Raw genomic sequence first — 25,898 nt, 5'->3', positions numbered from 1 at the left:
CTACCAGCAAGAGGTGGCTGAGGCCAGGAATTTACGGATGAGCAAGAGGTCACCATAATCAACATGGTGTTGGCTAATAATGCCAATACACTGAGGAAAATTAAAGACAGAGTCATAGAAGACAATGTCCTCTTCCCAAACATTGACCAGGTCAGCCTGTCCACAATAGATTGTGTCCTGAAGAATCGGCTTTGAATGAAACAGTTGTATCGCGTACCGTTTGAGCGCAACGCTGACAGAGTGAAGGAGCTACGTTACCAATATGTGCAAGTGAGTACAGCAGGTTATTGTAACTGACCAAATTCTTTCAGTACTCTGTATAGAAATGTCACTATTAACCCCAGTGGTCCTGTATGTCAGCCTATAGCTGGTCCTGTATGTAGGCCTATAGCTAGTCCTGTATGTAAGCTTATAACTTGTCACTATGAAATTCAGTGTTCCTGTATGTAGACCTATTGTCTGATATGGTCATTTTCTCTTTTTCAGAGAGTGCTTGAACTTGATTCCATTGCTGCTCCATATGAATACATATTCATTGATGAGGCAGGGTTCAACCTGACCAGGCGGCGGGGCAGGAACATCATTGGCAACTGTGTCATCATCGATGTCCCTGGCCTGCATGGGGGAAATATGACCATGTACACAGCCATTGGTCACCGTGGGGGTCATCCATCACCATGTCAAACTTGGTCCCTACAACACTGCCCGTCTGCTAACCTTCCTTGATGCACTCAACAATATCCTCATCCCACCCCCCCCCCCCCCACAGGAAGAGGGACCAGAGCAGCCCAACTACGTTGTCATTGGATAATGTAAGTTTCCACTGGGCTGCTCTGGTCCACAAATGGTTCGCTAACAACCCACATTTCAGTTCTCTCCCTCTCACCATATTCCCCATTTCTAAATCCGATCGAAGAATTCTTTTCAGCACAGCGGTGGAAGGTATATCAGGATCGGAGGCGGGATGCGGACTGATTTACATGTAGATCTGTTTCACCGCATTTTAATTTTTTGTGGTCCTACGAAAAACTTTTTTTTTGCAGTCAGTTCAGTCAGCTGAACATTTTGCTGTATTACAGTAACAAATAAATATTTGCTTTGTTACCTTTTTGTATTTGTGCTCTGATTTCATCATTACATCTCCAGCAAGACAGTCTAAACATTTTCTTACTGTAGTGTTTCTCATTTTACTTATCAGTGCAATTACTATGAGTTTTGCCAAAACAGGTGACATTTGTGTGTTCTCAGAACTCTAACAATGTTGCAGTATCAACTATAAGTTTACAGTTTGACTCTGGGAAGCTGGGTTGTGAGTTTAGCCCAATTGGAGCTCATTGGATAGACGTGCACTGTATCCTATTCTGATACAATGATTGTGTCAATGCAATATTTATTTTCACAGTATTGTTTTACAATATGGCAACAGTCTTGCAACCTATTTTGGGACAACAACAACAAAAAAAACGTAAAAAAATAAATAAAAAAAGAATTCCACACAATTTTTTTGCATTTGAATATGTAACATGGCCTCATGAAGCCAAAACATATATAAACAGTATTTTCATGGTAGAGTTTTAAGTTTATCACACCAATGTTTAATTGATGCTCTGTAATAGATATTCATATGATGGCTGTGTGTATCGTTTTGGTGGAAAGAATCAGTTTTGAGAAGAGAGAACAGAGTTTTGACAAAATGGTGAACTTTTTTCAGTTTTGTGTTTAGAGTTTTGAGAAATTGAGCTATAGTTTTGGGAAATGTTTTTAAACAATTGGGAAAAACTGAAACAATGATGAATATTTGTTGATATTTAAGTGACATTTGTATAAAAGGTGGGTTTTAAAACATGTTTCAAGGCCAATTAAATGCAGCCAATGCAAATCATTGTATATGAAATATATCTTGGATTATAGCGCAAAAACTATTCTCAACACTGCGGTAAATGTATTGGAGGGAATGCTCAATAGGGTCTCTACTAATCAAATAAAATTAGTTTTGGATGGGAACTGTGTTGTACATCCAGCAACACTATATTTTGTACTGTACATGGGATACATATTACCTTCTTGAGCAAAAACTATTGTATGCGCCGCAGTAAAAGCATTGGAGCAAATACTCTGAATAATCTGTAGAATCAATATATGCTGCCATTTCATCATGATAATTTTACATACATTGCATAATTTTACATACATTTTCTCTACAGTCCAATATTTATCCCATGTACAGTGCACTATAAGGAGGGGGTGGATGGATGAATGACAGATTGTGATTCCATCACTTTCCATTTATGTTTTAACTCGCACTTTTATTTTGAAGCTGCGAAAACGGAGAAAAGCCAAACCAGAAGTCTTAACGGAGCAAGTTGGAGCTCAGAGAACACAGATGTGGTTTGTCGCGTGGTGGTCCGTTGTATGGAGCGTCTAGCTATAATAAAATTGATGCCGTCAATTATGTCTCTGCCTCCATGCAGTCCATGTTACTTGAATAAAGAATGCTGTCCGACAACTACATATACAGTGGAGGAAATAATTATTTGATCCCCTGCTGATTTTGTTAGTTTGCCCGATTACAAAGAAATGAGCAGTCTATAATTTTTATGGTACTTTTATTTTAACAAATAGAGACAGAATATCAACAAAGAAGTCCAGAAAAAACGCATTATATAAAGTTATAAATTCATTTGCATTTGATCGAAGGAAATAAGTATTTGATCCCCAAGCAAAACATGACTTAGTACTTGGTGGAGAAACCCTTGCTGGCAAGCACAGAAGTCAGACGTTTCTTATAGTTGGTCACCAGGTTTGCACACATCTCAGGAGGGATTTTGGTCCACTCCTCTGTACAGATCCTCTCCAAATCCTGAAGGTTTCAAGGCTTTTGCTTGGCAACTCGAAGCTTCAGCTCCCTCCACAAATGTTCTATAGGATTAAGGTCTGGAGACTAGCTAGGCCACTCCATGACCTTAGTGTGCTTCTTCTTGAGCCACTCCTTTGTTGCCTTGGCTGTATGTTTTGGGTCATTGTCATGCTGGAAGACCCATCCACGACCCATCCTCAGTGCTCTGGCTGAGGGAAGGAGGTTCTCGTCCAAGATCTTATGGTACATGGCCCCGTCCATTGGCCCCTCAATGCAGTGAAGTCGTCCTGTACCCTTAGCAGAGAAACAACCCCAAAGCATAATGTTTCCACCTCCGTGTTTGACGGTGGGGATGGTGTTCTTGGGATTGTAGCATTCAGCATTTCTCTCCCTCCAAACACGAAGAGTCGAATTTATGCCAAAGAGTTCAATTTTGGTCTCATCTGACCACATCATCTTCTCCCAAGCCTTCTCTGAATCATTTAGGTGTTCATTGGCAGACGGGCCTGTACATGTGCCTTCTTGAGCAGGGGGACCTTGCGGGCACTGCAGGATTTCAATCTGTGACGGTGTAGTGTGTTACCAATGGTTTTCTTGGTGACTGTGGTCCCAGCTGCCTTGAGATCATTACCAAGCTCCTCCCGTGTAGTTCTGGGCTGATCCCTCACCCTTCTCATGATCATCCTTACCCCACGAGGCAAGATCTTGCATGGAGCTCCAGGCCGAGGGCGATTGATGGTTATTTTGTATTTCTTCCATTTTCTAATAATTGCACCAACAGTTGTCTCCTTCTCACCAAGCTTCTTGCTGATGGTCTTGTATCCCATTCCAGCCTTGTGCAGGTCTACAACTCTTACCCTGATGTCCTTTGAATGTTCTTTGGTCTTGCCCATGGTGGTGGAGAGGTTGGAATGGAAGAGATTGATTCTATTGACAGGTGTCTTATACCCATAACAAGCAGAGATTAGGAGTACTTTTCCTAAAGTGACAGGACTAATCTGTGTGCCTCATGGGCATATAACCGGTCTGTATGAGCCAGAATTCTTGCCGGTTTGTAGGGGATCAAATACTTATTTCCTTCGATCAAATGCAAATGAATTTATAACTTTATATAATGTGTTTTTTCTGGACTTCTTTGTTGATATTCTGTCTCTATTTGTTAAAATAAAAGTACCATAAAAATTATAGACCGCTCATTTCTTTGTAATCGGGCAAACTAACAAAATCAGCAGGGGATCAAATAATTATTTCCCCCACTGTAGCTTCGATTTATTTATGTAGTTGACTTCTATTATGTCCCAGTTTCTGGTCCCAGATCAGATGATTAAACATTGACTTATGATGTTGAAGTGAAGTGTGGTTAGATAAAAAAAATAAGTGATACTGTATGTAGCCTATATTTTATTGTATTCACATAACAATTAATGTTCATGTCCTACCTGTTTTTGATATCCTTGTTCCCAGGCTAACATTGCTACCAGTGAGAAGATTAGGGTAGAGTTAAGAGAGTTTTTTGGTATGGTTTGTGAAATGTACCCTTCACTGTTTGTGCTTCATTTGTTTACAATACACAGATCCAACTCACAGCCCAGCTACTATTTCAGAACCCAAGTCCACAGAGTCCTCTGGTTCTGGCTGTGATTCTTCAGCCCAGAATAGCAAACCGTTGGGTCTAAAGATGGTGGCAGTGAAGCTGGAATACTGCAGTCAAACACTGGACCTCAATGTGGTAGTAAAAGAGGATGAAGGAGGAGAAGGAGAGAAGAAAGGTGTGATGGTGAAAGAAGAAGAGGAAGGAGGAGAAGGAGATGGGAAAGATGTGATGGTGAAAGAAGAGGAAGGAGGAGAAGAAGATGAGAAAGATGTGATGGTGAAAGAAGAGGAAGGAGGAGAAGAAAATGAAGTGGAGGAGAATGATGGTGAGGATGGTAAGTTCATGTACTGTGTTTGGCTTAGGCCAAAGTAGCCAGTAGTTAAATGGGAACCAATAGATATGTTTTGGTTTTCCCATAATTTCCAAACAGCACTCAGAACAACAACAGAACACAAAAGTTACAATTAATCTAAGTTCTATGACTGATCATGGAACTGTTGAACAATTGGGTAGTAGTCAAAGGTAGACATATAATAAATACAATTTAAGTCAATCGTTAATCATGAAACATTGACTAGGTATCCATTTGCATTTTGAAATATCAACACACTTTGACAACCTTGGGTTCCCACAGTGTGTGCAAACCCCAGAGATGTTGTGTTACTTCTGGCACTGCTAAGCCTATGGAAGCACTACTTGAGCTCATCTTGTTTCTAATCCTGTATATTACTATTCTTACAGGAGAGAGCTCCAGCCCAGGCTCAGACAGAGAACCCAGCACCACCGCATCAAGAAACCATAAACAACACAGACAGAGGAGCTCAAGACGGAAGAATCACCACTGCATGGACTGCTTCAGTAGTTTCTATGAGCCAAAGGAATTGAGAAATCACATCTGCAGGCCCCATCCCTGTTCAGATTGCAGTGAGAGTTTAATATGTCCAACTCACCTCAAATCACACTCACAGAATCACAAGGGTGAGAAGAGTCACCCTTGCCTTCAGTGTGGGAAGAGTTTTGGTAAGATGTGCCACCTAAAGACACATCAGAGAATACACACAGGAGAGAGGCCATATCACTGCTCCCAGTGTGGGAAGAGTTTCAGCCAGGCAGGATACCTAAAGACACACCAGAGAACACACACAGGAGAGAGGCCATACCACTGCTCCCAGTGTGGGGAGAGATTCAGCCAGGCAGGATACCTTAAGACACACCAGCGAATACACACAGGAGAGAGGCCATACCACTGCTCCCAGTGTGGGAAGAGTTTCAACACCGCAGGAGACCTAAAGACACACCAGAGAGTACACACAGGAGAGAGGCCATACGACTGTTCCCAGTGTGGGAGGAGTTTCAAAGAGGCAGGACACCTGAAGACACACCAGAGAATACACACAGGAGAGAGGCCATACCACTGCTCCCAGTGTGGGGAGAGATTCAGCCAGGCAGGATACCTTAAGACACACCAGCGAATACACACAGGAGAGAGGCCATACCACTGCTCCCAGTGTGGGAAGAGTTTCAACACCGCAGGAGACCTAAAGACACACCAGAGAGTACACACAGGAGAGAGGCCATACGACTGTTCCCAGTGTGGGAGGAGTTTCAAAGAGGCAGGACACCTGAAGACACACCAGAGAATACACACAGGAGAGAGGCCATACCACTGCTCCCAGTGTGGGAAGAATTTCAAAGACGCAGGACACCTAAAGACACACCAGAGAATACACACAGGAGAGAGGCCATACCACTGCTCCCAGTGTGGGGAGAGATTCAGCCAGGCAGGAAACCTAAAGACACACCAGCGAATACACACAGGAGAGAGGCCATACCACTGCTCCCAGTGTGGGAAGAGTTTCAACACCGCAGGAGACCTAAAGACACACCAGAGAATACACACAGGAGAGAGGCCATACTACTGTTCCCAGTGTGGGAAGAGTTTCAAAGAGGCAGGACACCTAAAGACACACCAGAGAATACACACAGGAGAGAGGCCATACCACTGCTCCCAGTGTGGGAAGAGTTTCAACACCGCAGGATACCTAAAGACACACCAGAGAGTACACACAGGAGAGAGGCCATACCACTGCTCCCAGTGTGGGAAGAGTTTCAACACCGCAGGAGACCTAAAGAGACACCAGAGAGTACACACAGGAGAGAGGCCATACGACTGTTCCCAGTGTGGGAAGAGTTTCAAAATGGCAGGACACCTAAAGAAACACCAGAGAATACATGACTGAGTTTCAAGGAGGAGGATGCTGGAGCCCTAAAAAAAGGTGTGTGGGGGGGATATGCTGGCTGTACCACATACTGTACTGTGTGCAGTGCTTGACTTGCACCTTGAATTTTTGGGTAACTGCGTTCCAGTTCCACCGATCAGATACCGGTTATGCAATACAGTGTCTGCTTATGTAATGGAACAATGAAGCATTTTTTCTTCTTTCGGCTCTATACTCCAAGGGTTTTAAATCAAACAATTACAATGTGGTTAAACTAGATATCAGGTTTTATTTGATGGCATTTGTGTCCATGTTGGTTTCATCATTCATAAATTACAACACGTTTTATGCATAGTCCCCCTATTTTATGGTCACCAAAAGTAAAGGGACAGTTAGCTTGACAGGTGTTGTCATTTTCTAATGATAAGAGTTTCGGCAAAAAGACAAGACAAAACAAAACAAACAACGAAGAATAACTAGCATAGCATCACCAGAGAAGATTCTCAGTGTCTGCTTGGGTCAATGGATCGCAGACTTCAGTTATTGCATGCAAAGGATTGTCCATCAAATACTAAACATCAGTGCTTAGGACATTTGGTGAATCTGTTGCATTACTTTTCGTACTCTGAAATAGGGGCACTGTGGATAAAAAGTGGTGTAATTTCTGAATAGTGAAACCATCAAATAAAAGCTGAGAATCTCTATTTTCAGAGTAATTGTTTGGTTTAAAATCCAAACGTTTGGAGTGTAGATCCGAAAGAAGAAAAAATGCTTCACTGTCCCATTAGTAATGGCGTTGTATGTGTATGTTTTTTGTTAGAAATTCAGAATGGGCACTGAATACATTTTCAGCACTAGCATCACACATGTAATGCGGTAGCAATATATCATTTATCTGACTGATGTGTGTAATTTATTTGCAAAGTGGTCCGTTTGATAATGTGAGGAGTGTTGCCGCGGAGACTGGATGCGCATATTTTATCCTCGCCTCTTACATTGGTTTTGCTAAATCGATTTGATCAACAGAGAGGGGTCTCTATTGCATGTCATTTGTGAATGTCGGTAATGGATCAATGACGTGAATCATAATTAAAAGAGTTCCTGCACCTCTTTCATCCTAAATCGAGCACTGACTATGTATATTTGCTTGTAAGGACAGAAGACTCTGTTGTGTATCTATTCTGGATACTGAGGCCTGTCAGTCTGTCTTGGTCTACTCATCTACCGCAGATACTCCAGACAGCCATCAGAATGAATCCTCTACTTTCAGGCTCCCTCCCTGGCGGTGGGCTGGAGAGAATGAGTGCTGTAAATAAAGTTGTGTTTGTACAGTACAGAACAGAGCAGAGCAGAGCAGGGAGACGGTAGTGACATGACATAAGTTGTGTGTCTGCCTGTCTCTGTCTCTTTGCCTCTTTGTCTGTCTCCTGAGAATGTAAACCACCTGTGTGTTTTATGAAGAAATGAAACTGGAGCCACACAGACATGCAACCTGCACTCAGCAGCAGAGGCAGCAGCTCCAAGTTGGTTGCATCTTCACAGGGTTCACATGGGGTCCATTTAGTTTCAATTCAGGGGGTGATTTTAATTTTTTATTAAACATTTAAAAACATTTGCTGTTTTGTTGTCCTTTAAGGGTCATGAAATAGCCATCAGTTGAGCTTTCATTCATCTGGTGCATACATTATCTACAATCACTTTACTAGTAAGGTATCATATATTCTGGCTATACGACACTGACCAGATCAGTAATGAAAGCATACAGTCATGAGAAAAAGTTAGGACACCCCCCAAAATATTAAGTTATTCTCTTAAAAATATGGACATATCAATATGTTATCTTCTTTCTAACAATGTCTATAGATAAAGGGGATGTAATTGAACAAAAAACTATGAAAATGTAACTTTGTAATCATTTATTTAACGAAAAATTAACAATAATGCCAATTCCTACTGAGGAAAAAGTTAGGACACCCTATGCCCTAATAGCTAGTATTGCCCCCCTTGGCTGAAATAACCTCAATTAGACGTTTCTTATAACTGTCTACAGGTCTCTGACATCAATTGGGAGAAAGTTTTTCCCACTCCTCCTTGCAGAATTCTTTCAGCTGTGTGATGTTCGAGGGGTGTCTTGCATGCACAGCCAGTTTCAAATCAATCCACAGCATCTCAATAAGATTAAGATCCGGGCTTTGACTTGACCATTCCAGAACTCTCAATTTATTTTCATTCCTTGGTAGATTTACTGGAATGTTTTGGGTCATTGTCATGTTGCATGGTCCACATCTGCTTCAGCTTCAACTTTCGAACAGATGGTCTCACATTTTCCTCAAGCACCCTCTGATACAATACAAAATTCATAGTGGATTCTATGATGGTGAGCTGACCAGGCCCTGCTGCAGAAAAGCAGCCCCAAATCATGACATTTCCACCCCCATGCTTCACAGTTGGTATGAGGTTCTTGTTCTCAAATGCTGTCTTGGTTTTGCGCCAAACATGTCTACTCTTACTGTGCCCAAATAGTTCAACTTTGGATTCATCTGTCCAAAGCACATTGTTCCAGAAGTTCTGGTCTTTCTCTAGGTGTTCTCTGGCAAACTTTAGTCTTGCCCTGATGTTTTTTTTTTACAGCAGGGGTTTCCTCCTTGCACACCTCCCATGTAATGCAAACTTGTTCAGTCTCTTTCTTATGGTGGATGCATGTACTTTGACATCAATTGTGGCAAGAGATACCTGTAGGTCTCGTGATGACATTCTGGGATTGTTGGAGACTTCTTTAAGCATCTTTCGGTCAGCTCTTAGGCTGAACTTGCTTGGGCGGCCTGACCTGGCCATGTTGGTGGTGGTTTTAAATGTTCTCCACTTGTAAATTATTTTCCGGACAGTGGAATGGCCAATTTCGAATAGTTTGGAGATCTTTTTATATCCCTTCCCAGACTCATATGCATCTACAATTTTTCTTCTGAAGGCCTCAGAGAGCTCTTTTGATCTCGCCATGGTGATGCAACTCACTTCAACAATCAAGAGCAAACCAAACTAAATATCTGAGGTTTAAATAGGACAGGCTCCTCCAAAATCCTCTGTAACGATGTTCTAATCATTTGCACCTGATGTGGTGCTCTTTATTATAATTTTAGGCATTTTAAGTGGAACTAAATGTAGGGGTGTCCTAACTTTTTCCTCACAAGAAGATTGCATTTCTATTAATTACATTTTACCAATAATCTTTTAAATAATTTGTTTCAGTTGTATTTGTTTAGTTATATTACCTCAATTTTTCAATATTGTTCAAATGAATATCAAATGTCCATATGTTTGAATATGTTGAAGAAGACAAAGGTTTTCATAGGGTGTCCTAATTTTTTCTCATGACTGTAGTTACAGAGTTTGCAGTAACACAGTAACATTTCTGAACCAGGTTCAATGACATTTCTGAACCAGCAATGGCAGGAAGATACAGTTTAAGGTAAATGCTAAATTGGATGCTGAAGTTGAGATGTAAAACGTTAAGGGTGAGGTAACTGTTATCTTTAGGATAGGGTCGTCCCAAGGACCCCACTTAGCATTGAACAGAAATTTGGTAGTAATCTCACTCTCAGCTCTTCCACCTCAGCTGGCCACTTGGCACCGCCCCCTCGACGTGGATGCAGCGGGGGGTAGTGGGGATGAAGAGGTCTTTAGGATGGACAGTTAAGATGAAGCCTGAAGAGATGGGTCAGGTGGAAGAGCCGAGTGATCGTGCAGGGGTTTGGGGGCTGACCATTGTTTGAAAGTAGGGAGGGGCTGTTCCCTTTGCCGCCCGGGAGGAGAGCACCAGAGTCTTGAATCTGATGTGAGCTGCTACCGGAATACAGTGGAGGGTGCGAAGGAGGAGGATGACATGGGTGAATTTGGGGAGATTGAACACCAGACGGGTGGCAGCGTTCTGGATGAGCTGCAGAGGCTTGATGGCGGAGGCGGGGAGCCCGACCAAAAGTGCGTTGCAGTAGTCAAGGCGAGAGATCACAAGTGTTTGGACCAAGAGTTGTGCTGCTTCTCTTGTGAGGAATGGACGTATCCTTCTGATGTTGTAGAGGTAGGATCTACAGGAGTGTGCTGTTGTTGTTTGTCGCAAGTGGTTATCAAGGATCACGCCAAGGTTCTTGGCTGTCTGGGAGGAGGTCACAGTAGAGTTCTCTACTGTGATGGAGAAGTCTTGGAGGTCCCGGGAGAAGGAGCAGTCCCAGGAGGAAGAGCAGCTCAGTCTTGTTAAGGTTGAGCTTGAGGTGGTGGGCTGACATCCAAGCGGAAATGTCTTAAAGACACGCAGAGACACATGTTTTCCACCTGTGAGTCAGAAGGGGGGAAAGAGAAAGAGTTGAGTGTCATCTGCGTAGCAGTGGTAGGAGAAATTACAGAGCCAAGAGATTTGGTATAGAGGAAGAACAGTAAGGGCCCTAGGACAGAGCCCTGGGGGACCCCAGTGGTGAGGGCTTGTGGAGAGGACAGCGATCGGCCAGGTAGGATGCAAACCAGGAGAGTGCAGAGCCAGAGATGCCCAGTTCTGAGAGGGTGGAGAGAAGGATCGGGTGGTGTACTGTGTTGAATGCAGCAGACAGGTCCAGAAGAATAAGAACAGAGGAGAGGGAGTAAGCTCGAACGGAGGGTTTTCACCTCAATGGGGCAAGTGCTCGGGCCATGGGGGCCTCTATAGCTAAGTTACTGGTTACCATATGTGCAATTATTGCTTTCTTGGTGACCTGTTGTATATTGATATCGGTGATTTGCAAGGCATGTACAAGGAGGGCGGCCACCCACATAACTAACATTGTACTCGAACAAATGGAGACAGGAGATGACCTTTCTTACCTGAATCCCTTCCCCGAGTACAACTTGTCTGATGTGGACGAGGGGGAATATGATAACCTCCGTCCCGTGGAATAGGAAAGGAATTAAATGTTAAAAGGAGGGATTGTTATGGAAAATACATTGATAGAACTGTTTGAAGAACATACACTTTCATATGACTGATACAACGTGTAAATACTGTGATTACATTTTCTCCTTTATTACCACACCTCTAAACTTTTATAGCCATTGTTCTGAGAAACACCGGATGGGATAGCTGTGGAGGGAGTGGTGGAAGAGAGTGAGAACAAAAGGACAGACACATCTTGCCGACAAGGAGGTGGATAGGTGTAAATGTTGAATGCCGATTGATCAATAAGAAAGTATCCCCATTGTTCTTTCTCTCCCGCTACCTCTATGTAAGCACAAGCCCGCCAAGTGATAGACTTTGTGGTACCCACCATTTGTTGTTTCATCTCTATAAAAGACAACCTTGAGAATAAAGCCTCTTCAGACTTGTGCTAAACAGTCCCTCGGATTTACACTGGGCTGCTGTTCTCTTGTCTCTCTTTTGCAAGCAATAATAAATACCAGACTCAGATATTTCTGGCTACTCAGAACTTTATTTCTTGAATCTCATCTCTGAAGAGCTAAAGTACAGAATGGTAAATCCTAGACTTCAACCACAGCGCCTCCCAGCTAGGGGGAGCGACGAGATCTACAGCAGACTCACATCGCTCAATATCAGGTGTAGGGTTTATTGACAACTGGTCCAGGTTCTGGGGTAAGCCTGGCTTGCTAAAGAGTGACAGACTCTACCCGAGCTGGAGTAGAGCTCATTTCCTGTCTAGGAACATAGATGATAGTGCTCTGGTATGCTATTGCGCACACCAGGCAGCAGACTTTTAGCCCCAAGTCTGGTAGTTCAGTGGAGTCTGCCAACAGTATTAGTACACATAGTTTGGGTATTTTAGCTAATCATATTGAGACTGTTTTTGTTCCCTGTCATGCATCTGGTATAACCAAGCTAAATAGAGTGTCAGGTCCTTGATCGAGTAACCTGGTGGGTATAGAAATCTGCCCTTCTGCTGATAGTAAATTGCACTCTGCGTCTCTTTCCAACACCCATCTTAAAATGGGCATACTAAACATTAGGTTGCTTACTTCTAAGGCTATTTTAGTTAATAAACTTATTACAGACAATAAATTAGATGTGATAGGACTAATTGAAACTTGACTTAAAACAGATAAGTACAGTACCAGTCAAGTTTGGACACAAACTTGCCAAGAGTGTGCAAAGCTGTCATCAAAGCAAAAGGTGGCTACTTTGAAGAATCTAAAATATAAAACATATTCTGGTCTGTTTAACACTTTTTTGTTTACTCCATAATTCCATATGTGTTCCTTCATAGTTTTTATGTTAATCTACAATATCTTCAATATTAATCTACACTGTAGAAAATAATAAAAATAAAGAAAAATCACCTGTCCTTGTACTTCTTGATTTAAGCACAGCTTTTGAAACTGTTGATCATATTGTCCTTTTAGAACGATTAGAGAATCTTGTTGGTTTGCGTTGTTTAGTGTTGGAGTGGTTTAGGTCCTACGTAACTGATTTGAACAGTTTGTTCTACTAGATGAGAAAACCTCAGCTCCCTCTAAAGTCCAGTTTGATGTCCCACAAGGCTCAGTACTAGGCCCTTTTCTGTTCTCTCTGTATATGTTACCCCTAGGCAATATTATTCGTAAGCATGGTGTACATTTTCACTGTTATGCAGATGACACTCAACTCTATATTTCGATGAAACGAGAAGTACCACGGTTGGATGCTTTAGAAGCTTGTGTTTTGGACATAAAAATGTGGGATGTTCTCAAAGTCAGTGGATTTGGTTACTAGGAAATGTGCTGAGTATTTCCCATCCCACTTTCATTGAGACACACTCAGTAGTGTTTTTCTGTATATCCCAAAATGTGTACATGGCAGATAAGAATAATAGCAAGTCTTGTTAATTTGATGCAACTGAAGTGAGCGTTAAACTCAAGTCTTAGGTTGCGAGAGGGAACGTAGAATAGTTAGTGTACAAGTTTGATTTAAATCATATAGAACAAAGGATGATTCAGAGGCTACCTACTTGCTAGTCTCGCCAAATATAATCAACACACACGAGTTATAGACGGATTACTCCTCCAAGCGTTGTGGCCACCAACGAGAGCACCTAACTAGACTCTTAATGTCATCTTAGTCGGGAATCAATTATACAAATAACTAGTTAATAAGAGATCTCTACTCACATGCTATAGATCGACAGTAAATCTCCTACTTATGAGATAAGATTCTAATTGCCGAAATCACAATGCCTCACACGCCAAATGGACACCTTAAACATATTGTGCGTCAAGCATTGAGTCGCGCAAACACAAACTAATTGATCATAAAGATATATCCATAAATGTAAATGTAAATGTAATGTCTAGGCATAACCGCGGCAAAATCTCAAAATCATCCTCGATTTGTGCACGATTGCGGTATTTCGTTTTAAGTGCAGTAACTTTTGAGAATCCTGCCTCACACAAATATGTCGACGCGAAAGGGAGGAGAATCTTCAAGGCGACGTCACAGAGTTCAGGGTATTCCTGCATCAATGCTGCCCAGAATGACGAAAGAGGGCAGGAGGTAAAGAGTTCCTTTAGCCCACTATCACTCTTCAGCTCAATAAGCTGTTCCTGCATATCAATTGACAGCTCGTTTGCTGTGCACACAAATGGATCTCGAACCCACGCAAAAGCGCGATAATCCTCTTTAAATTACGTCGCAAATTGAGTGTCATCTGCATAACAGTGAAAATGTACACCATGCTTACGAATAATATTGCCTAGGGGTAACATGTACAGAGAGAACAGAAAAGGCCCTAGTACTGAGCCGGCAAAATCATTCAAAGCGAAGTGCTAGCAGATTATATTAGCGTTATTCAACCGTTGCATTCTCGGACAAATGAGAGAAGCGTAATCATCAATTGAGAAGATTTATTTAGATAAGAGATATATAAACTATTCAGCTTAGTTCAAGTCATACAATCAAAAGTGTGAACATGACATATAAAACATACCGAAGTAGTTGAAGGTTCTAGGAATGTAATCGATTGAAAATAATTTTGTCTAGTAAGACTATACGTGCTAACTCACGTAAGAGATCGGATAAGCAGTCTCCTCGAAGAAAGATTCTGAAAACAATTTATACCATCCCAAGACCAAAAGGGATTTCTACCAAGAACATCAAAGGACCTTTTATCAAATGGGGGACACCTTCTGGCAAATTACATCAACAACAGTACTCGATTCATAAACAAAATACTGGAAAGAAACATCACACAATAATGGAAATGACATCAAAATAGTACTCATAAAACACACGTTAAAATAAGAGAAAATATGACTATACACCCATCGAGGAAACATTCAAATGTCATAATAGAGAAAAAGGGGTGTATCGATTTAATCGCAGACAGGATATAACACAATGAACCCAAACCACTTGTAAAGTGATGAGTTGATCCGTTGATCAAGGTATTCCCCTTGGCTCACAAACACAGAGAGTAATTCACATGTAAGCACATGTAAATAGAATAGAGTGGTCATGATTTTAGGGTTAGGATAACGACTGTCATCATATTGTCAGCCCAGTTTACAAACCCATCTCCACAATTTTAATGTTTCGATTTTCTTTCGTTTGCAATTAATATATTGTGATTACTGTACATCAATATTAGTGAAACAACTGTCCAATATATCTTTAAAAGACATTTTATATTTCGAGCTTTTATATTGACGTTTTCGCAAAACCGGAAGTTCCCTTAAATCTGCTCCATTTCTCCCTCGCCGTGACAAAGTTGAGCAGGTCGATTTATAAACGTCGATGGTCGGTAAACACCGCATGAGTGCAGGTAAGGAAAACATGACCCGTATCTGTAATGCAGGCAGCTGTTTCTTTCAAATGTCAATGCCTGCTCTAACTTAAGCCAATATGTGCTCAAGTTTTATCTGGATGAGATGAACCGCGTGGAACCGTCCCTATAGAGGTTCTCTGGTGGAACAGATAACAAAGCAGTGCTTTTCCGCCCTGAATCTGCGTTTGTTGAAATTAAAATCAATCCTCTATTTGCAGTAAACCAGATCTGTGTTCTCTGAGCTCCGAATACAATCTGCGTCTTTTCAGCCACATAAAAAAGTACTTCCGGGGCACGGGATTTTTTATAATAATAGCTGTCTAAACATTACAGTTTTTCTCCATTGTATACACACAAAAAATGGAACCATGCACACAAGTCTGAAAACTTGAAGCTTATGTATCAACAACAAGACTCCAGACTGCTAAACTCTAAGCACAATTCCATTGTTTTCACTCAAATAGAAATTCTAAATCACATTGTTGCAAAACTCTAAGCACAAATCGCATCATGTAGCACACTTTGTTCACCTGGAAAACACTGGCCTTCAAAATGCCACACCCTAATCACCAACTGGTCTCACTCACTTCTCACCTGTTCAAACTCAATTGGCAAAACACTTCAATCATGTGTCAGAGCATAAAAAAGGCCTCAGGTGACCTCTACTGTGTTGGGGAAAAAATGGAGCAGCATGGAGAACGAAGAGGAAGAGTGAAAGCAGGAAGAGGAGGAAGGCGAGCCAATATGTCTAATGAAATCTGTGAAACTTTGGTTGACATGTACTCAATCATGGATATCTACAATGCTTAGAGAAATGTATAGTGTAATGTTGTTTTGTTTTACATTTCTGAAATATGTATGGCCTACACTGTATATACCTTTCACAGAATAGAAAGACCATCAGCAAGAGGTGGCTGAGGCCAGAAATTTACGGATGAGCAAGAGGCCACCATAATCAACATGGTGTTGGCTAATAATGCCAATACACTGAGGAAAATTGTCATACAAGACAATGTCCTCTTCCCAAACATTGACCAGGTCAGCCTGTCCACAATAGATTGTGTCCTAAAGAATCGGCTTCGAATGAAACAGTTGGATCGCGTACCGTTTGAGTGCAACGCTGACAGAGTGAAGGAGCTACGTTACCAATATGTGCAAGTGAGTACAGCAGGTTATTGTAACTGACCAAATCCTTTCAGTACTCTGTATAGAAATGTCACAATGCACCCCAGTGGTCCTGTATGTAGGCCTATAGCTGGTCCTGTATGTAAGCTTATAACTGGTCACTATGAAATTTAGTGTTCCTGTTTGTAGACCTATTGTCTGATATGGTCATTTTCTCTTTTTCAGAGTGCTTGAACTTGATGCCAGTGCTGCTCCATATGAATACATATTCATTGTCAATGTTGATGTCCCTGGCCTGCATGGGGGAAATAGCACAGCCATTGGTCACCGTGGGGGTCATCCATCACCATGTCCAACTTGGTCCCTACAACACTGCCCGTCTGCTAACCTTCCTTGATGCACTCAACAATATCCTCATCCGCCCCCCCCCCCCCCCCCCCCACAGGAAGAGGGACCAGAGCAGCCCAACTACGTTGTCATTGGATAATGTAAGTTTCCAGCGGCCTGCTCTGGTCCACAAATGGTTCGCTAACAACCCACATTTCAGTTCTCTCCCTCTCACCATATTCCCCATTTCTAAATCCGATCGAAGAATTCTTTTCAGCACAGCGGTGGAAGGTATATCAGGATCGGAGGTGGGATGCAGACTGATTTACATGTAGATCTGTTTCACCGCATTTTATAGTTTTATTTTTTGTGGGCCTCCGAAAAACTATTTTTTTTGCAGTCAGTTCAGTCATCGGAACATTTTGCTGTATTACAGTAACAAATAAATATTTGCTTTGTTACCTTTTTGTATTTGTGCTCTGATTTCATCATTACATCTCCAGCAAGACAGTCTAAACATTTTCTTACTGTAGTGTTTCTCATTTTACTTATCAGTGCAATTACTGTGAGTTTTGCCAAAACAGGTAACATTTGTGTATTCTCAGAACTCTAACAATGTTGCAGTATCAACTATAAGTTTACAGTTTGACTCTGGGAAGCTGGGTTGTGAGTCTAGCCCAATTGGAGCTCATTGGATAGACAAATGTGCGTTGTATCCTATTCTGATACAATGATTGTGTGAATGCACAGAATTTATATGATATTCACAGTATTGTATTACAATATGGCAACAGTCTTTATACTGTATGCACCATAAAGTTGCAACCTATTTTGGGACAACAACAAAAAAACTAAACTTTAAAAAAAAAAAAAAAGGAGAAAAAATAAACAATTTCTACACAATTGTTTTGCATTTCAAGATTCAAGATTCAAAGATTCAAAGTGTTTATCATCATATGCACAGCAGAAAACATGTTTCACTGTACAACGAAATTCTTGCTTTGCTGTCCGCAGAATGCCAACCAATGTAAAATATACAATACTAAAGAATATACAATATATACTAAACAAATGTACAAGACAGCAAAATTTAAGGCATAAAATAAAATAGCAGCAATAATAATAATAAAACAGTGCAAATGTAGCAGTGCAATTATGCAAACTGGAAAGTTCAGTTATTGAGGTAGTACGGTTATATTAATCTCCTATGGGTTGTTTAGGAGTCTGATGGCAGTGGGAAAGAAGGAGTTCTTCAGTCGGGTGGTCCTGCATTTAACACTTCTGTACCTCCGGCCTGAGGGTAGAAGTGTGAACAGTCCGAGCTGGGGGTGGGTGGGGTCCTTGAGGATGGAGGCGGCTCTCCTGTGGACTCTGCGGTGGTAGATGCTCTGCAGAGAGGGCAGTGGAGTCCTGGTGATTTTCTCAGCAGTCTTCACCACTCTCTGCAGGCGTCTGCGGTCCATAGCAGTAGTGCTGCCATACCACACAGTGATACAGCTAGTTAGGATGCTCTCAACAATGCAGCTGTAGAAGTTGCTGAGGATCTTGGGCGACATGCCAAACTTCCTCAGCCTCCTCAGAAAGTACAGCCGCTGTTGGGCCTTCTTAACCAGCTGAGTGGTGTTAAGTGTCCAGGTGAGGTCCTCGCTGATGTGGACGCCCAGGTATTTGAAACTGCTCACCCTCTCTACTTCAAGTTCCCGGATGTACAGTGGCCGATGAGGTCCCCTCTTCTTCCTCATGTCCACTATCATCTCCTTCGTCTTGTCCGTATTGAGGGTGAGGTTGTTGTCCTCGCACCATGTTACCAGACTGGCCACCTCCCTCCTGTAAGCTGCTTCGTCCCCGCCAGTGATGCATCCTATCACTGCGGTGTCGTCTGCAAACTTTAGGATGATGTTGTCCTTGTGGGAGGCGACACAGTCGTGGGTGAACAGGGTGTAGAGAATGGGGCTGAGGACGCATCCCTGTGGGGTGCCAACATTTGTAATAATGCTGGCTGAAGTCCTATTGCCAATCCTGACAGACTGGGGCCTGCCAGTCAAAAAGTCTAGGAGCCAGTCACAGAGGGTGGGGTGCAGGCCAAGTGTGGACATTTTGTGGATGAGTCTGTGGGGGATGACTGTATTAAAAGCGGAGCTGTAGTCTACAAAGAGCGTCCTGATGTAGGAGTCTTTGTTTTCCAGGTGGGAGAGGGAATAGTGGAGGACAGCAGCGATAGCGTCTGAGGTGGACCTGTTGGGCCGGTAGGCATACTGCAGGGGGTCTAGGGTGTCCGGCATGCTGCTCTTAATGTGTGCCAGTACCACTCTCTCAAAACACTTCATAATGATTGGAGTGAGTGCTACTGGCCTGTAATCATTCAGGCAGGCAGGTTGGCTCTTCTTGGGAAGGGGGACGATGGTTGTGGTCTTGAAGCAGGAGGGAACAGTGCTGTGACTGAGGGAAAGGTTGAAGATGGAGGTGAGAACATCAGCCAGCTCGTTAGCACATGCTCTGAGAGCCCGCCCAGGGATGTTGTCTGGTCCTGCTGCCTTGCGGGGGTTGATCTTCCTCAGGGCTTTGTTTACCTGGCCTGATGAGATGGTTAGTGGAGGGGAGGGGGGTCGGGTGGTCCCGGTGTCTGTGTGCCTCCTCTCTGTGCTGTGGCTGGAGGTCTCAAAGCGGGTGTAGAAGATGTTAAGGTCGTCCGGCAGGCTGTCTGTGGAGCTGATGGTGTTGGTGGTGGTCCTGTAGTCTGTGATGTGCTGCAGGCCTTGCCACATCCGCCCGGAGTCAGCAGTGGAGTAGAAGCCGTCCAGCTTCTCTCTGTACTGCCTCTTGGCCGCTGTAATGGCTTTTTTCAGTCCATACTTCGCAGCTTTGTACTCCATCTCATTGCCTGATCTAAATGCAAGAGAGCGAGCACGCAGCATGTGGCGTACCTGACTGTTTATCCAGGGCTTCTGGTTGGGAAACTTCTTGACTTGTATGGTGGGCACGATGTTGTCAACACAAGTGCTAATGTACCCAGTCACATACTCAGCATAGTCCTGTATGCTGACAGAAGAGTCCTCCAGCGTGGCTGCAGCTTTAAACACATCCCAGTCTGTCTGAGCAAAACAGTCCTGCAGGGTGCTCTCAGTCTCTGGGGTCCAGAGTTTGATTTGTTTAGTGACAGGGTTTGTCTGTTTCAGTCTTTGTCTGTAGGCTGGATACAGGAACAACGAGATGTGGTCAGAGTGTCCAAAGTGGGGGCGGGGTGCAGCCTTGTATGCACTGCGTATACTGCTGTAAACATGATCCAGTGTATTCTTCTCACGGGTGGGAATATCCACATGTTGGTAGTATTTGGGAAATACAGTCCGTAAATTGCACTGGTTAAAGTCGCCGGCGGCGATAAAAACAGCATCAGGATGAGCAGTTTCTAACGCGCTGATAGCTTCGTGGAGTTTGCTGAGCGCTGCCGTGGAGTTAGCTCGCGGGGGGATGTAAACAGCGGCCAAAAACACAGCAGTAAATTCCCTCGGTAGATAGTAGGGACGGCATTTCAGCAGCAAAAACTCCACATCTGGCGAACAGTGCTTGTGAACGGTCTGTATGTCGCCACACCACGAGTTGTTGATAAACACACACACACCTCCCCCTTTGGTCTTACCGGAGGCTGCAGTCCTGTCTCCTCGGTGAACGGAGTGAGTCTGTAGCTGAACGGCGCATTCTGGGACTTTGTCTGAAAGCCAGGTCTCGGTGAAAATTAGAGCACTGCACTCTCTTATTTCCCGTTGTGTTGTAGTCCTGGCTCTTAGTTCGTCCAGCTTGTTTTCCAGAGACCGCACGTTAGCTAGCAAGAGGCTGGGTAGCGGTGGTCGGCTAGCGCGAGCCTTTAGCCTAGCATGGAGGCCTCCTCTCTTGCCCCGCTTGCGTCGCCGTCTCCGAAGCGCTCTCCTGGGGTCAGCTAGCTCACTCCAGCTCGGTGCTCCGGGGCCTTCCCGGGGGTGGTGGTGGTGGCTGCGGGAACGTACAATGAGTTGTAGCTCCGGTGGTATAAAACCAGTAAAAATATTTGAATTTGAATATGTAACATGACCTCATGAAGCCAAAACATATATAAACAGTATTTTCTTGGTAGAGTTTTAAGTTTCACACCAATGTTAAATTGATGCTCTGTAAGAGATATTCATATGATGGCTGTGTGTATCGTTTTGGTGGAAAGAATCAGTTTTGAGAAGAGAGAACGGAGTTTTGACAAAATGGTGAACTTTTTTCAGTTTTGTGTTTTAGAGTTTTGAGAATTTGAGCTATAGTTTCAGGAAACGTGTTTAAACGAGAAAATGTGAGTTTTAAAACATGTTTCAAGGCCAATTAAATGCAGCCAATGCTAATCATTGTATATGAAACATATATTGGATTATAGCGCAAAAACTATTCTCAACGCTGCGGTAAATGTATTGGAGGGAATGCTCAATAGGGTCTCTACTAATCAAATAAAATTAGTTTTGGATGGGAACTGTGTTGTACATCCAGCAACACTATATTTTGTACTGTACATGGGATACATATTACCTTCTAGAGCAAAAACTATTGTAGGTGCCGCAGTAAAAGCATTGTAGCAAATATTCGGAATAATCTGTAGAATCAAAATATGCTGCCATTTCATCATAATAATTTTACATACATTGCATCATTTTACATACATTTTCTCTACAGTCCAATATTTATCCCATGTACAGTGCACTATAAGGAGGGGGTGGATGGATGGATGACAGACTGTGATTCCATCACTTTCCATTTATATTTTAACTCGCACTCTTATTTTGAAGCTGCGAAAACGGAGAAAAGCGAAACCAGAAGTCTTAATGGAGCAAGTTGGAGCTCAGAGAACAGTGGTTCGTGGTTCGTCGCGTGGTGGTCCGTTGTATGGAGCGTCTAGCTATATTAAAATAAAAATGACCCCGCCAATTATGTCTCTGACTCCATGCAGTCCATGTTACTTGAATAAAGAATGCTGTCCGACAGCTAAATATAGCTTTGATTTATTTATGTAGTTGACTTCTATTATGTCGCAGTTTCTGGTCCCAGATCAGATGATTAAACATTGACTTATGATGTTGAAGTGAAGTGTGGTTAGATAAAAAATAAGTGATACTGTATGTAGCCTATATTTTATTGTATTCAAATAACAATTAATGTTCATGTCCGACCTGTTTTTGATATCCTTGTTCCCAGGCTAGCATTGCTACCAGTGAGAAGATTAGGGTAGAGTTAAGAGAGTTTTTTGGTATGGTTTGTGAAATGTACCCTTTACTGTTTGTGCTTCATTTGTTTACAATACACAGATCCAACTCACAGCCCAGCTACTATTTCAGAACCCAAGTCCACAGAGTCCTCTGGTTCTGGCTGTGATTCTTCAGCCCAGAATAGTAAACCGTTGGGTCTAAAGATGGTGGCAGTGAAGCTGGAATACTGCAGTCAAACACTGGACCTCAATGTGGTAGTAAAAGAGGAGGAAGGAGGAGAAGAAGAGAAGAAAGGTGTGATGGTGAAAGAAGAAGAGGAGGAGGAAGGAGGAGAAGGAGATGAGAAAGATGTGATGGTGAAAGAAGAGGAAGGAGGAGAAGGAGAGAAGAAAGATGTCATGGTGAAAGAAGAAGAAGAGGAGGAGGAAGGAGGAAAAGAAGATAATAAAGATGTGATGGTGAAAGAAGAGGAAACAGCAGAGGAAGAAGAGAAGCAAGATGTGATGGTTAAAGAAGAGGAAACAGCAGAGGAAGAAGAGAAGCAAGATGTGATGGTGAAAGAAGAGGAAGGAGGAGAAGAAGAGAAGAAAGATGTCATGGTGAAATATGAGGAGGGAGGAGAGGAAATGGAGGATACAGATGTGATAATGAAAGAAGAGCAAGGAGTAAATGAAGTGGAGGAGAATGATGGTGAGGATGGTAAGTTCATGTACTGTGTTTGGCTTAGGCCGAAGTAGCCAGTAGTTAAATGGGAACCAATAGATATGTTTTGGTTTTCCCATAATTTCCAAACAGCAGTTGTTAATTCAGTCAAACCAAAGTTACAATTTATAAGTTCTATGACTGATCATGGAACTGTTGAACAATTGGGTAGTAGACATATAATGAATACACTTTAAGTCAATCGTTAATCATGAAACATTGACTAGGTATCCATTTGCATTTTGTAATGTCAACACACTGACAACCTTGGGTTCCCACAGTGTGTGTAGACCCCAGAGATGTTGTGTTACTTCTGGCACTGCTAAGCCTATGGAAGCACTACTTATGCTCATCTTGTTTCTAATCCTGTATATTCCTATTCTTACAGGAGAGAGCTCCAGCCCAGGCTCAGACAGAGAACCTAGCTCCACCGCATCAGGAAACCATAAACAACACAGGCAGAGGAGCTCAAGACGGAAGAATCACCACTGCATGGACTGCTTCAGTAGTTTCTATGAGCCAAAGGAATTGAGAAATCACATCTGCAGGCCCCATCCCTGTTCAGATTGCAGTGAGAGTTTAATTTGTCCAACTCACCTCAAATCACACCCACAGAATCACAAGGGTGAGAAGAGTCACCCTTGCCTTCAGTGTGGGAAGAGTTTTGGTAAGATGTGCCACCTAAAGACACATCAGAGAATACACACAGGAGAGAGGCCATACCACTGCTCCCAGTGTGGGAAGAGATTTAATTACGCAGGACAACTAAAGGAACACCAGAGAATACACACAGGAGAGAGGCCATATCACTGCTCCCAGTGTGGGAAGAGATTTCATTACGCAGGACGCCTAAAGGAACACCAGAGAATACACACAGGAGAGAGGCCATATCACTGCTCCCAGTGTGGGAAGAGTTTCAGCCACGCAGGATCCCTAAAGAATCATCAGAGAACACACACAGGAGAGAGGCCATACCACTGCTCTCAGTGTGGGCAGAGTTTCATTGAGGCAGGAGCCCTAAAGAAGCATCAGAGAATACACACAGGTGAGAGGCCATACCACTGCTCCCAGTGTGGGAAGAGTTTCAACACTGCAGGATATCTAAAGACACACCAGAGAATACACACAGGAGAGAGGCTATACCACTGCTCCCAGTGTGGGAAGAGTTTCAACACTGCAGGATACCTAAAGACACACCAGAGAATACACACAGGAGAGAGGCCATACCACTGCTCCCAATGTGGGAAGAGTTTCAAAGAGGCAGGACACCTAAAGACACACCAGAGAATACACACAGGAGAGAGGCCATACCACTGCTCCCAGTGTGGGAAGAGTTTCAACAGCACAGGAGACTTACACAACCACCAGAGAGTACACACAGGAGAGAGACCATACTACTGTTCCCAGTGTGGGAAGAGTTTCAAAGAGGCAGGACACCTAAAGACACATCAGAGAATACACACAGCAGAGAGGCCATACCACTGCTCCCAGTGTGGGAAGAGTTTCAACACTGCAGGATACCTAAAGACACACCAGAGAATACACACAGGAGAGAGGCCATACCACTGCTCCCACTGTGGGAAGAGTTTCAAAGAGGCAGGACACCTAAACAGACACCAGAGAATACATGACTGAGGGAGGAGTTTCTAGGAGGAGGATGCTGGAGCCCTAAAGAAGGTGGGGGGATGTGCTGGCTGTACCACATACTGTACTGTGTGCAGTGCTTGACTTGCGCCGGCACCTTGAATTTTTGGGTAACTGCGTTCCAGTTCCACCTATCAGATACCGGTTATACAGTGTCTGCTTATGTAATGGAACAGTGAAGCATTTTTTCTTCTTTAGGCTCTATACTCCAAGGGTTTTAAATCAAACAATTACTATGTGGTTAAACTAGATATCAGGTGTGCATGTTGGTTTCATCATTCATAAATTACAACACGTTTCATGCATAGTCCCCCTATTTTATGGTAACCAAAAGTAATGGGACAATTAGCTTGACAGGTGTTGTCATTTTCTGATGATAAGAGTTTCGGCAAAAAGACAAAACAAAACAAACAACGAAGAAGAACTGGCAGAGCATCTCCAGAGAAGATTCTCAGTGTCTGCTTGGGTCAATGGATCGCAGACTTCAGGCAGTTATTGCATGCAACGGATTGTCCATCAAATACTAAACATCAGTGCTTAGGACATTTGGTGAATCTGTCGCATTACCTTTCGGTCCCTGAAATAGGGGCACTGTGGATAAAAAGTGGTGTCATTTCTGAATAGTGAAACCAATATGCACACAAATACCATCAAATAAAAGCTGAGAATAATCTATTTTCAGAGTAATTGTTTGGTTTAAAATCCAAACGTTTGGAGTGTAGATCCGAAAGAAGAAAAAATGCTTCACTGTCTCATTAGTAGACAGTGAAGCACAGTGCCCCTATTTCAGGGAACGAAAAGTATATTTTTTAGTACTTCTATTTTATTTTATTTTATTCTATTTTAAAACGTATTGTTGCACTACTCTGTGGCACTGTCACTTTTGCATTTCACTGTATACTTGTATGCACGTGACAAATAAAGAATCTTGAATCTTGAATCTCTTGAATCTTAGTAATGGCGTTGTATGTGTATGTTTTTTGTTAGAAATTCAGAATGGCAACTGAATACATTTTCAGCACTAGCGTCACACATGGAATGCGGCAGCAACATATCATTTATCTGACTGATGTGTGTAATTTATTTGCAAAGTGGTCTGTTTGATAATGTGAGGAGTGTTGCCGCGGGGACTGGATGCGCATATTTTATCCTCGCCTCTTACATTGGTTTTGCTAAATCGATTTGATGAACAGAGAGGGGTCTCTATTGCATGTAATTTGTGAATGTCGGTAATGGATCAATGACGTGAATCATAATTAAAAGAGTTCTTGCACCTCTTTCATCCTAAATCGAGCACTGACTATGTATATTTGCTTGTAAGGACAGAAGACCCTGTTGTGTATCTATTCTGGATACTGAGGCCTGTAAGTCTGTCTTGGTCTACTCATCTACCACAGATACTCCAGACAGCCATCAGAATGAACTACTGTACCCTCTACTTTC

General features: G+C 42.7%; 1 protein-coding gene across 3 annotated transcripts; it reads left to right on the top strand.

Moving 5' to 3' along the window:
* Positions 1–4,703: 4,703 nt before the first annotated feature.
* On the top strand, positions 4,704–25,500 carry LOC310804023 (uncharacterized protein). 3 transcript variants are annotated; one of them, XM_083669082.1, is made up of 3 exons: positions 4,704–4,760; positions 22,454–22,808; positions 23,200–25,500. In XM_083669082.1, the coding sequence occupies exons 1-3, from the start codon at positions 4,725–4,727 to the stop codon at positions 24,444–24,446; spliced, it is 1,638 nt and encodes a 545-aa protein (XP_083525208.1). In that variant the 5' UTR covers positions 4,704–4,724; the 3' UTR covers positions 24,447–25,500. The 3 variants fall into 3 exon arrangements, with proteins under 3 accessions (XP_083525208.1, XP_083525207.1, XP_083525206.1); XM_083669081.1 differs by lacking the exon at positions 4,704–4,760 and adding an exon at positions 14,587–15,438 and having other exon boundaries at positions 22,209–22,799; XM_083669080.1 differs by lacking the exon at positions 4,704–4,760 and adding an exon at positions 14,587–15,438 and having other exon boundaries at positions 22,209–22,808.
* The last annotated feature ends 398 nt before the right edge of the window (positions 25,501–25,898 follow it).

Source organism: Argentina silus, assembly GCF_951799395.1.
Source record: "Argentina silus genome assembly, chromosome: 4".
NCBI classification, from domain to species: domain Eukaryota; kingdom Metazoa; phylum Chordata; class Actinopteri; order Argentiniformes; family Argentinidae; genus Argentina; species Argentina silus.
This window is presented reverse-complemented; position numbering and strand designations above follow the sequence as displayed.